This window comes from Somniosus microcephalus, chromosome 5 (assembly GCF_052327205.1).
Source record: "Somniosus microcephalus isolate GS21.2 chromosome 5, FLI_Smic_1.0, whole genome shotgun sequence".
Taxonomy (NCBI): domain Eukaryota; kingdom Metazoa; phylum Chordata; class Chondrichthyes; order Squaliformes; family Somniosidae; genus Somniosus; species Somniosus microcephalus.
The window spans coordinates 74,697,692-74,711,125 of record NC_140991.1 but is presented as its reverse complement, the minus strand read 5'-3'; the positions used below and the strand labels follow the sequence as shown (position 1 = coordinate 74,711,125).

Here is a 13,434-nt window from a genome sequence, read left to right as displayed (position 1 = left end):
ACTCAATCAAGTTAGTTGAACACGATTTGCCTTTACCAAATCCGTGCTGGCTTTGCTTAATTAATCCACACTTGTCCGAGTGACTGTTAATTTTGTCCCTGATTATTGTTTCTAAAAGTTTCCCCACTACCGAGGTTAAACTGACTGGCCTGTAATTGCTGAGTTTATCTTTACACCCTTTTTTGAACAAGTGTGTACCATTTGCAATTCTCCAGTCCTCTGGCACCACCCCCGATTCTAAGGAGGATTGGAAGGTTATGGCCAGTACCTCCACGGTTTCTTCCTTCACTTCCCTCAGTGTCCTAGGATGCAGCCCAACTGGTCCTGGTGACTTATCTACTTTAAGTACAGACAGCCTTTCTAGTACCTCCTCTTTATCAATTTTTATCCCATCCAGTATCACCTCTACCTCCTCCTTCACTATGTCAATGGCTGCTTCTTCCTTGGTGAAGACTGATGCGAGGTACTCATTTAGCACCTCAGCCATGCCCTCTGCCTCCATGTGTAGATCTCCTTTTTGGTCCCTAATCAGCCCCACCCTCCTTACTACCCGTTTACTATTTATATGCCTATATGTAAGACTTTTGGATTACCTTTTATGTTAGAAGACAAACCTCAAGTGGTGAGCTAAAAAATGCTCTGAACAGATGACCCTGTGAAGTTAAAACTGCTTTAAAAGTTATCTCCACTGCCTCCTGTTAGTAATCCTGATCATTCATAACAGGAAAACTTTAATTCTTAGATCATTTTAGCCAATATGTTAGCTTTTAGAAAAATTTCAAGTGACAGTCTTGTTCCAGAATTTTGATATCTTGTATTTTTGTCCTGATTTTTTTTTCTGTTACTCCCAGCTTGTATCCAGTATAGGAGCTGCTTTGCCTGTATCAATGCACAAATTGGCTTCAACTGCACCTGGTGTGACAAGCTCCAGAGGTAAGACTGCTGTTCCTAGAGGAAACTGCAACAAGCAGTGAGAGATTGCAATCGTTTCACTAAATGGTGCAGAAATTGAAGGAAATGAGAGTCTATTGTGGCTATTAGCTCTTGATTATCTTTATCTGAAATAAATATCGCTCCTGATGTGCTGTCACCTGTACTGATCAGTTGTATAACTTGTCTTATGTTTGACAGAGCTCAACAGTGAAGTTGGACTTGCTGTTTATTAAACCAGACAGGAAATACACCTTTCAGTGTGGATTTAATATAATTCTCAGCCACTTATATGTTATCGTTCCAAGATGAATACATATTTTAGACTGGGAATTATGTAATGAGAAAGGATTAATTAGTAATCTTGTTGTGCGAGGCCCCTTGAGGAGGAGCGATCATAATATGATAGAATTCTTCATTAAGATGGAGAGTGAAGTATTTGACTCAGAGACTAGGGTCCTGAATTTAAATAAAGGAAATAACGATGGTATGAGGCGCGAGTTGGGTAGGATTGATTGGGGAATGTCACTCAAAGGGTTGACGGTGGATAGGCAATGGCAAACATTCATAGGCCACATGGATGAACTACGGAATTTGTTCATCCCAGTTTGGCATAAAAATAAAATAATAAAGGTGACTCAACCATGGCTAACAAGAGAAATTAGGGATAGCATAAGATCCAAGGAGAGGACATATAAATTGGCCAGAAAAAGCAGTAAACCTGAGGATTGGGAGCAGTTTAGGATTCAACAAAGGAGGATAAAGGGATTAATTAAGAGGGGGAGAATAGAGTATGAGAATAAGCTTGCAGGGAACATAAAAACTGACTGTAAAAGCTTTTATAGATATTTGAAAAGAAAAAGATTGGTGAAGTCAAGCGTAGGTCCCTTGCAGTCAGAATCAGGGGAATTTATAATGGGGAACAAAGAAATGACAGGCCAATTAAATACCTATTTTGGTTCTCTCTTCACAAAGGAGGACACAAATAACCTCCCAGAGATGTCTGGGAACATAGGGTCTGATGAAAGGGAGGAACTGAAAGAAATCAGTATTTGTAGGGAAATGGTGTTAGGGAAATTGATGGGACTGAAGGCTGATAAATCCCCAGGGCCTGATAATCTACATCCTAGGCTACTTAAGGAAGTGGCCCTAGAAATAGTAGATGCACTGTTGGTCATCTTCCAACATTCGATAGACTCTGGAAGAGTTCCCATGGATTAGAGGGTAGCTAACATTACCCCACTATTCAAAAAAGGTGGTAGAGAGAAAACGGGGAATTACAGACCGGTAAGCCTGACATCGGTAGTGGGGAAAATGCTAGAGTCCATTATAAAAGATATAATAGCATAGCACTTGGAAAACAGTGACAGGATCGGACAAAGTCAACATGGATTTACAAAAGGTAAATCGTGCTTGACTAATCTACTGGAATTTTTTGAGGATGTAACTGGTAAAATAGATAAGGGAGAACCAGTGGATGTGGTATATTTGGACTTTCAAAAGGCTTTCGATAAGGTCCCACATAAGAGATTAGCGTGTAAAATTAAGGCACATGGGATTGGGGGCAAGGTATTGACTTGGATAGAGAACTGGTTGGCAGACAGAACACAAAGAGTTGGAATAAACGGGTCTTTTTCCGAATGGCAGGCAGTGACTAGTGGGGTACCACAGGGATTAGTCCTTGGACCCCAGCTATTCACAACATATATTAATGATCGAGACAAGGGAACTAGATGTAATATCTCCAAGTTTGTAGATGACACAAAGCTGGGTGGGCATGTGTGCTGTGATGCCGAGAAACTCCAGTATGATTTGGACAGGTTGGGTGATTGGGCAGAAGCATGGCAGATGCAATATAACGTGAATAAATGCGAGGTTATCCACTTTGGTGTCAAAAACAGGAAGGCAGATTATTATCTGAATGGCAATAGATTTGGAGAAGGGTAAGTGCAATGAGACCTGGGTGTCCTTGTGTATCAGTCGCTGAAGGTAAGCATGCAGGTGCAGCAGGTGGTTAAGAAGGCAAATGGTATGTAGGCCTTCGTAGCGAGAGGGTTTGAGTACAGGAACAAGGATGTCTTGCTGCAGTTGTACAGGGCCTTGGTGAGACCACATCTTGAGTATTGTGTGCAGTTTTGGTCGCCTTATCTGAGGAAGGATGTTCTTGCCATGGAGGGAGTGCAGCGAAGATTCACCAGGCTGATACCTGGGAGGGCAGGAATGACGTATGAGGAGAGATTGGGTCGATTGGGCTTATACTCGCTGGAGTTTAGAAGAATGAGAGGTGATCTCATTGAAACTTATAACATTCTAACAGGACTAGACAGACTAGATGCAGGAAGGATGTTCCCGATGGTCGGGGAGTCCAGAACCAGGGGTCACAGTCTAAGGATAAGGGGTAAGCCATTTAGGACAGAGATGAGGAGGAATTTCTTCACCCAGAGAGTGGTGAACCTGTGGAATTCTCTACCACAGAAGGCAGTAGAGGCCAATTCATTAAATATATTTAAGAAGGAGTTGGATATATTTCTTAAGGCTAAAGGGATCAAGGGATATGGAGAGAAGGCAGGAACGGGGTACTGAATTTGGATGATCAGCCATGATCTGATTGAATGGCGGAGCAGGCTTGAGGGGCCGAATGGCCTACTCCTGCTCCTATCTTCTATGTTTCTATATTTACTCTACAGCAACAACTTGCATTTATATACCACCTTTAACATGGTAAAATGTCCAAAGGCACTTCACAAGAGTGTAATTGGAAAAAAATTGACACTGTGCCAAAGAAGGAGATATTGGAACACGTAAATAAAATCTTGCTGAGGCCATTGAGGAATTTGAACACGAGGGTGAGAATTTTAAAAACGAAGCATTGGTGGACCAATGTAGTTCAGTGAGCACAAGGGTACTTGGTGAATGGACTTGTTGGCAGTAGAATCTATCTTATCATGGAATCATAGAATGGTTACAACACGGAAGAAGGCCATTCAGCCCATTGAGCCCATACCGGCTCCTTGCAAGAGCACCTCAGCTAGTCCCACTCCGTCGCCCTTTCCCCGTAGCCCTGCAAAATCTTTTTCCTTCAGGTACTTATCCAACTCCCTTTTGAAAGCCATAATTGAGTCTGCCTTCCCCACCCTTTCAGGCAGTGCATTCCAAGAGCTAATCACTCGCTGTGTAAAAAGGTTATTTTCTACGCCACCTTTGGTTCTTTTGCCAATCACCTTATATCTGTGTCCTCTGGTCCTCGACCCTTCTGCCAATGGGAACAGTTTCTCTCTATCTACTCTGTCTAGACCCCTCATGATTTTGAACACCTCTCCTCTTAATGCTCTCTGCTCGAAGGAGAATTGTTATATCTGTGTATCTTAATGTTGTGTCCTTCAATAATCAGACAACAGACTGCAGAGAACGATCAACAGGTGTTACTGAATGAGGGTTCAAACTGCAACTGACTGTACAGATCACTACTCAGGGTTTATATATAGGTGTGGTCACTGCCGGTACTACAGGATACAGGAGCTGTAAAAAGTAGTTCTCCCCCTTAAAGGTACATACATTATAATTCCTCCCCTTTTAGATTAACAGTACCATAACACTCATTTAACAATTAAATATCAAACTAATTAAAATTAACACTTTTAACATGCAACATTAACTGAAAATAGTCTATTTATAAATTCAGTCTTTGGGGAGGCTTCCTGATTCTTTCTGGATAATGCCTTTCCCAAGTGTCTCGCTCTTGGTGCGGAGGCGATTCTAACACCCTGTTGTCAGTTGATTCATCAGCTTCCAATGCTATTGTTTCTGAGGTAGATGCGACCTGTACGTCGGGTTCCACACCAGGTATGTATGGCCGAGACATGGGGTTGACTCATTCCTGTGACTCTAGGATCTGGTCAGCATGGCGTCTCACAATGTTCTCCCCAACATCCACTGTGTACATTAGTGGCCCCTGCCGTGTGCATATCGTTCCTGGTTGCCATTTCTCTGTTTGGTAGTCGCGGGCCAAGACTGGTTGCCCTACATTGAAGCTCCTTGTCGGCTTCTAATTGATGTGCTGGAATTGCTTACTCTCAACATCTCTTCGTACATTTGGTCTGAGCAAATCCAGACGAGATCTCAACCTTCGGTTAAAGAACATCATGGCCGGGGCCTGGTTGGTGATTGCATGTGTCGCATTTCTGTAGGCTAACAGGAAATTGTCCACCTTATGCTGCAGTGGAATGTCGTCATCGCACATGGCCTTTACTGCTTTTTTAAAGGTTTGTACGAACCTCTCAGCCAATCCATTTGTGGCTGGATGATACGGGGCGGATGTGTAACGCCTTACCCCATTCCTTTTCATAAATCTTCAAAACTCTTCGGACACAAACTGTGGTCCGTTATCAGAGCAAATCTGCTCTGGCAAGCCGTTCCTGGCAAAAATGGTCCGTAGGACTGCAATAGTTTTCTCCGTGGTGGTGGAGGACATTTTGATCACCTCAGGCCATTTCGAGTGCGCATCCACGGCTATTAAAAACATTGAGTCCATGAATGGACCAGCAAAATCAATATGCACCCGTTGCCATGGAGATGAGGGCCACTCCCATGGGTGTAGAGGGGCATGTGGTGGTGCATTTTGGACCTTCTGGCATCCTGAGCAGCTCCTTGTCAGGTCCTCGATTTGCTGATCGATCCCCGGCCACCACACATAAGCCCTAGCAAGGCTTTTCATTTTCACCCCTCCCAGATGACCTTCGTGAAGCTCATTGAGTACTCTCTCCCTTAACTTGGGTGGAATTACCACTCAGGATCCACACATCAAGGTCCCCTGGCATACTGACAGCTGTTCTCTTCTGGATGAGAATGCTGGCAACAGTGAGTCGCCATGTGCTGGCCATCCCTTCACCGTCAAATCATATACCCGAGACAGTGTCGGGTCATTTCGGGTCTCCTTCTCTATACCAGCGTTAGTTACTGGCAAGCATTCAGTTATAGTCGAATGAAATATTTCGACAGGATCCACTGCTGGTGCTTCCTCCGCAGTAGGCAGTGGCAGGCATGATAGCCCATCAGCGTTTCCATGCTGTTTCGTGCCCTTATCCTCGATTTCATATTGGTGCGCCCCTAGAAAAAGGGACCATCTTTGTAGCCGTTGCGCAGTCATCACCGGAATGCCCTTCTTTGGATTAAAGATGGAGACAACTGGTTGGTGGTCAGTCAGCAAGGTGAACTTCTGCCCGTGCAGATAGTGATTGAACTTTTTCACTCCCCACACTAGGCTGAGGGCCTCCCTGTCAATCTGGGCGTAGTTACGCTCGGCTGAGGTTAGTGACCGAGACGCAAAGGCTACTGGTCTCTCCGAGCCGTCCGGGAATTTGTGCGACAGCACCGCTCCAATGCCATAGGGTGATGCATCACACGCCAACCGAATTGGTAGTGCTGGGTTGAAATGAGCCAACACCTCTTTTGATGTGATCAATGCTTTGCTCTTCTGGAAAGCTCATTTACATTCGTCACTCCACTTCCATGGTACCCCCATTTGCAGTAGGGTGTTCAGTGGGTGTAGTACGGTAGACAAATTCGGCAAGAACTTATGGTAGTAGTTCACCAGCCCGAGGAACGACCTCAGTTGTGACACATTTTCCGGTGCTGGAGCCTTGACTACTGCCTCAATCTTTTCAGGGGACTTATGTAACCCCACTTTATCAATAACGTGGCCACAATATGAGATCTGCTTCTGGAAAAACTCGCATTTGTGGCGATTAGCTCGGAGCCCATATTCCTTCAATCTAGTGAGCACCTGCTCCAGGTTGGCGAGGTGATCACTGTCATTTTCGCCCGTGACCAGGATGTCGGCCAAATAACACTGGGTCCCTGGAATCCCTTGCAGGACTTGTTCCATTGCCCTTTGCCAAATAGCCGGAGCTGATGCTACCCCGAACACCAGCCGGTTGTATTGGTAGAGACCTTTATGAATGTTGATCGTGAGGTACTGTTTCGAGGCTTCTTCTACCTCTATTTGCAGGTACGCCTGGGCCAGATCAATCTTAGTGAAGCGTTTCCCTCCAGATAGCGAGGCGATAATATCTTCAATCCGCAGTGTGAAGGACTGGGTTCACCGTCACCTTAAAGTCCCCACAGATGCGAACCTTCTTTGGTTCCCCAGGCGTATTACTCAACGACCTCTTCATTACAGGAACGATGGGTGTAGCCCACTCGCTCCAGTCCACTTTGGACAGTACTCCTGAACGTTCCAAACCTTCCAGCTCTGCTTCGACGGCTGGGCGGATCGCATAAGGTACCGGTCTGGCCTTAAAAAACTTTGGGCTTGCATTTTCCTCTATTTTGATCGTTGCTGTTATGCCTTTTAGTGTTCCGAGTCCCTGCTGGAACACTTCTTGTGCGTCAGTTAGCATTTTTGACAGGTGTGACGTCGTCATCCTTTTTGGCATCTACAGTCAGTGCTTGTATGGAATGTTAATCTAGCTGTATCTTCCGGATCCATTCACGTCCTAGTAGTGGTGGTCCTCCATCTGGCAATACATATAGGACCATTTTTGGTGTTTCCTTGCCGTTATATATAACGTTCACCCTTATTTTTCCTTTGGGGTAGACTTTTTGCCCCGTGTACGTCTTCAAGACAATCTTTGTATCTCTCAAGGGTATATGTGAGAATAGCCGCTTGTAGTCCCTTCATAGAAACATAGAAGATAGGAGCAGGAGTAGGCCATTCGGCCCTTCGAGCCTGCTCCACCATTCAACGAGATCATGGCTCATCATCCAAACCCTAGCACCCGGTCCCTACACCGACAGCCATCCCACCCAAGCCCTATCCCCGTAACCCCACGTATTTAATCCCCCCGAACACCAAGGGTCAATTTTTATCATGGCCAATCAACCTAACCCGCACATCTTTGGACTGTGGGAGGAAACCGGAGCACCCGGAGGAAACCCTTCGGTTTATGACTGTTAGGGCTGATCCTGTGTCCAATTCCATTTTCACTTGGACTCCTGCTATCTTGAGCGTGACCCAGATAGTTTGGTGATCCTCCGTTTTGATCACATTATGTATTTTCAGACAACCCAGCTCCTTGCTTCCGGAGTCTGTATCACTCTTCTGTTCGTCTGAACTACTCTCTGTCACCTTATGTACCTTCTTGTACTTCTCCTGTGGAGATTTCTTGCTGCTGGTTTTCTTTCCCGACCTGCAGACTCTTGCTATGTGTCCTACTTTTCCACACTGTCTGCACACTTTGTCCTTGAACCAGCAATCATTATGGTCGTGTGTTGTTCTGCCACAGCGATAGCACTTCACTGTTCCATATGACATTTCATTTGTGCCATATTCTTGCGGTCTCCATTGTATCTCTGCAGCGCCCCGTGCTGCTGCTTCATGTGATACCGCAATGCTGAAAGCCTTGTCCAGCGTAAGATCCTTTTCTGATAGAAGCCGTTTCTGGGTTCCTTCACTTTGAAGCCCACACACAAACTTGTCCCTTAAAGTACCTGCTAGTCCCGTTCCAAACTGGCAGTGTTTCGATAGCTTGCGCAGTTCCGTTAAATACTCAGTATTACTTTCATCTTTATGCTGGTTCCTTTTGTGAAACTTATATCTTTCTGCTGTCAGCAGTGGTGTGGGGTTTAAGTGGTCCTGTAGGATTGACACTATGTTTTCAAAATCCTTTTCTACTGGCTTCTCTGGGGTTACTAGGTTTCGTAGTAAGCCATACGTTTTTGCACCCATTGAATTCAACAATACCAGCGCTTTCTTGTCATCTGGCACTTCATTCGCCTTGCAGTATACTTCTATGCGTTCGACATATGTCGTCCAATCTTCGACTTCATTGTCGAACGCTGTGATACTGCCGCTCTGGCATTTTTGGGTGTGGTTAGACTGGCTTAAAATGGCGTCTCCCACGCTTTCCTTTCTTCCCCGCTGCGGCTTAAAATGGCGTCTCCCGTGCTTTCCTTTCTTCCCCGCTGCGGCTTAAAATGGCATCTCCCGCGCTGCTGCCAACGCCGCTCTCAGCGGTGCTCGTGGCAAATGGCGACGCCCTGTGGGTTTCGTGCGCTGCTCCTGCGCTGCTGCCAATGCCGCTCTCTGCGGTCCTCGTGGCAATGACAGCGCCTCGCATTTTCCTGTGCGCCTTTCTCCCCCGTTGACACTGCTCGGCCCTTGAACACTGGCTGCGCTCTGCTCTCTCTCGTCTCTCTCCCCATTGACGCCGCTCGGTCCTGAACACCGGCTGCGCCCTGTGCGCTCTGCCCTTTCTCTCTCCCCCGTCGACGCTGCTCGGCCTTTTTCTGTGCCGCTCGGTCTGCTCTAGCCGCCGCTGTCTGGGAAGGGTCTGCGCAGTACCTGTTGCCAGCCCGTTTCGCTGGACCACCGTGACTGGAAAGCCAAGCCTGGCTCTTGACAGCCTCCCCTGCGGTGCTCAAATCTCCGCTGGATGACTGGGCGGTTGCCCGTGGTCGACGCCCGTGCTTCTGGACTCGACCTCCTTCCACTGTTCTCCAGGAGCGAATCCCTGGGAGGTGATGCAGAGTTGCAGGTAGGTTCGAATCTGCATCGTCGCCAATGTTATATCCGTGTATCTTAATGTTGTGTCCTTCAATAATCAGACAACAGACTGCAGGGAACGATCAACAGGTGTTACTGAATGAGGGTTCAAACTGCAACTGACTGTACAGATCACTACTCAGGGTTTATATACAGGTGTGGTCACTGCCGGTACTACAGGAGCTGTAAAAAGTAGTTCTCCCCCGTAAAGGTACATACATTACAAGAATAACACCAGCTTCTCCATTCTATCCACGTAACTGAAGTCCCTCATCCCTGGAATCATTCTTGTAAATCTTTTCTGCACCCTCTCTAAGGCCTTCAAATCCTTCCTGAAGTGCGGTGCCCAGAATTGGACACAATACTCTAGTTGAGGCCGAACCAGTGTTTTATACTTAACTTTTGAAATGAATGGTTTCTACATTATGAAACATAAAGGCAGGCCTTAGGAAAGACTGTCATTAATCAGAGTCTAGCAAACGTATCCAGCACCTCCTTTTCTTCCTTGTAGCTGCTCATCATCATAGTTATAATGTAGACTGTTGTGTATGTAACCTGTACCACCTTAAGAGACTACCGTAAGAGATGGACTACTTTCTCTTGGCTACTGTATTTTGTAGTACCGGTGGTGACCACACCGGTATATAAACTCTGTGTAGTAATTTGCTAAGCAGTTCAGCCCTGACCTTCGATTAGTAAAGACCTGTTTTAGTTATTCTTGTTGTCTGTGTCCAGTGATTTATATTAAGCATATCTGGAACACTCAGACTCAACAGTGGCGACGAGTCCGATCTTACCCTGCGGCAGTTTGCATCCAAGGCAGCTTCGTCCCCAGAACGGGCGTCGAGAAGAGGCATCCGCCCTCATCATTCTGCTGAGCACTGCATTCGAACGGGAGGCATCGAGAACCCGGGGAAATTATTGACCACGAAGTCCTCCATCAGCGACAGGCAGTGATCATCCTTCTACCACGGTGGTGGGTAAGCCGATCTAGCGACACGGGCAGAAAGTCGGCCGCGTTGTCAGTGGAGAAGGGGAGGGAAACCGGAGGAAAAAGGGCGGAGAACTCGACCGCAGCCGGTGAAAAGGGCCGGGCTGCAATCGGGGCCGAGAGGCGCAGCGACAAGGGCAGCGTTAAGGCCACGAGAACCGTGGAGAACTTGACCGCAGCCGGTGTAAAGGGCCGGGCTGCAATCGGGGCTGAGAGGCGCAGCAACGAGGGAAGCGTTGATGCCCACGAGAACCGCGGGGGAGCAAAAGCAGCGTCGGGGAAAAATAAGAACCGCTGGGAGGCGAGAACAGCAACAGCGCGGTCATCGCCATTGTAGTCGGCGGGGGAAGAAGACAAGCGCGGGAAAAGCCACCAAGTGCGGGAAGCCGCCATTTTAGTAGGCGGGAGAAGAAGACAAGCGCGGGAAGCCGCCATTTTGGGAAAATAAAATAGTTAAAGAAAATCTCAAGGATGCCTAAACACGGTAACATCACTGCTTTTGATAGTGATGTTGAAGATTGGACCACGTATGTAGAACGCATTGGAGTTTATTGTACAGCAAATGAAGCACCAGATGATAAGAAAGCAATAACATTATTAAACTCAATGGGGGCGAAGACGTACGGGTTATTGAAGCATCTGATAACACCAGATAAACCGGCGGATCAGACTTTCGCAAAAATTGTTACGATCCTGCAAGAACATTTAAACCCCATGCCGCTGATGATAGTGGAACGATTTAAATTTTACAGCAGAACGCAGCTGAAAGAGGAAAGCAACGCTGAATTCTTAATTGAACTGCGTAAGCTATCAAAGTACTGTCAGTTTGGCACAGGACTAGCAGATGCTCTGAGAGATAAATTCGTGTGTGGATTATTAAAAGAAGGAACACAAAAGCGTCTGCTAGAAGAAAAGGACCTTACGCTTGAGAAAGCTGTCACCATTGCAGCATCGCACGAGGCCGCAGCAAGAGGCACCGCGGAAATGCAACTAAGGTCATCGGAACTCAGCACCAATCAAATGGCATTGGGTGCAGTAAAGTGTTATCGTTGTGGAAGGACAACGCATGATCAGAATCAGTGCTGGTTCAAAAATCAGGAATGCAGAAAATGTGGCAAGCTCGGTCACATAGCTAAAGTATGCCGGTCAGGTAAGAAGACCAGCAGCAAAAAGTCACCGCAGGAAAAGTGCAAAAAGGTACACAAGGTGACAGAGAACAGTTCGGATGAACAGAAGACGGATTCAGACTCCAGCAGTAAGGAACTGGGTTGTCTAAGAATACATAATGTGGGTAACACAGCAGACCACCAAACTATCTGGGTCACACTTCAGATAGCAGGAGTCCAAGTGAAGATGGAATTGGATACTGGATCGGCATTGACGGTCATGAATAAGCAAGATTACAAAAGGTTATTTCCACACATTCCCTTAAGGGATACGGAGATTGTTTTGAAAACATACACGGGGCAAAGAGTATACCCCATTGGAAAGATAAAGGTAAAGGTGGTCCACAAGGATAAAGAAAGCCGAGGAATGGACTTATATGTGTTACCTGAGGGAGGTCCACCATTACTGGGACGGGAATGGATCAGGAGAATAAATATGGACTGGCATTCCTTAAAAGCACTAACTGTAGATTCCGGCAAAAAGGAAGATGTCAAACCTAAACGACTGTCCAGAATATTGGACGACGCTAAAGAGGTGTTCCAGCAGGGACTGGGAACACTGAAAGGAATTACGGCAAACATCAAAGTTGAAGAACATGCAATCCCAAAATTTTTCAAAGCCAGACCGGTACCTTATGCGATACGACCTGCTGTGGAAGCTGAGCTGGAAGGACTAGAACGGTCCAGAGTACTGTCAAAGGTGGACTGGAGTGAATGGGCCACGCCCATTGTTCCCGTCATGAAGCGTTCATCGAGTAACAAACCGGGGGAACCGGGGAAGGTTCGCATCTGTGGCGATTTCAAGATCACTGTTAATCCGGTGCTTCACACGGTGCAATATCCGCTTCCACGGATTGAGGATATCTTCGCTTCGTTGGCTGGCGGGAAACACTTCACCAAGATAGACCTGGCGCAGGCGTATTTACAGATGGAAGTTGATGAAGCGTCACGCCAGTATCTCACGATCAACACGCATAAGGGCTTATATCGGTATAATAGACTGGTTTTTGGAGTGGCACCGGCTCCAGCGATTTGGCAAAGGGCCATGGAGCAGGTATTACAGGGAATTACAGGCACACAATGTTACCTGGACGACATTCTGATTGCAGGAAATGATGATGAGGAACACCTTGCAAATTTGGAACAGGTGCTCAACAGATTGAAAGAATATGGACTTCGAGTTAATCACCAGAAATGTGAGTTCTTTCAGAAGCAAATCTCGTACTGTGGTCACGTCATTGACCAGGAGGGGCTTCACAAGTCACCTGACAAGATCGAAGCAGTTGTGAAGGCTCCCGCTCCGGAGAATGTATCCCAGTTGAGGTCGTTCCTAGGGTTGATTAACTATTACCATAAGTTTCTGCCAAATTTATCCACGGTGCTACACCCGCTGAACGCTCTTTTGCAGAAGGGAGTGCCATGGAAGTGGAGCGAGGACTGTAAGCGGGCCTTTCACAAAGGCAAGGCATTGATCACCTCTAAGGAAGTGTTGGCTCACTTTAACCCAACGCTGCCTATTCGGTTAGCTTGTGATGCTTCTCCATATGGTATTGGGGCAGTGCTCTCACATAAGTTGCCAAATGGCTTGGAAAGACCAGTCGCATTCACATCCAGATAATTGACCTCCGCTGAGCGCAACTATGCTCAGATAGATAGGGAGGCTCTCAGCCTTGTGTGGGGAGTAAAAAAATTTAATCATTACCTGCAAGGGCAAAAGTTTACGCTGCTGACAGACCACCAGCCGTTGGTTTCCATTTTTAACCCTAAGAAGGGTGTTTCGGTGATGACAGCGCAGAGGCTCCAGA

At 46.6% G+C, this 13,434-nt stretch overlaps 1 protein-coding gene across 1 annotated transcript in view; it reads left to right on the top strand.

The window, feature by feature from the left end:
* plxdc2b (plexin domain containing 2b) overlaps window positions 1–13,434 on the top strand; it is a 615,561-nt gene that overhangs the window by 450,030 nt on the left and 152,097 nt on the right. The window contains exon 9 of the mRNA XM_085987831.1: window positions 852–933. Coding sequence (XP_085843957.1) covers window positions 852–933 — 82 coding nt within the window. The remainder of the gene's footprint in view (window positions 1–851; window positions 934–13,434) is intronic.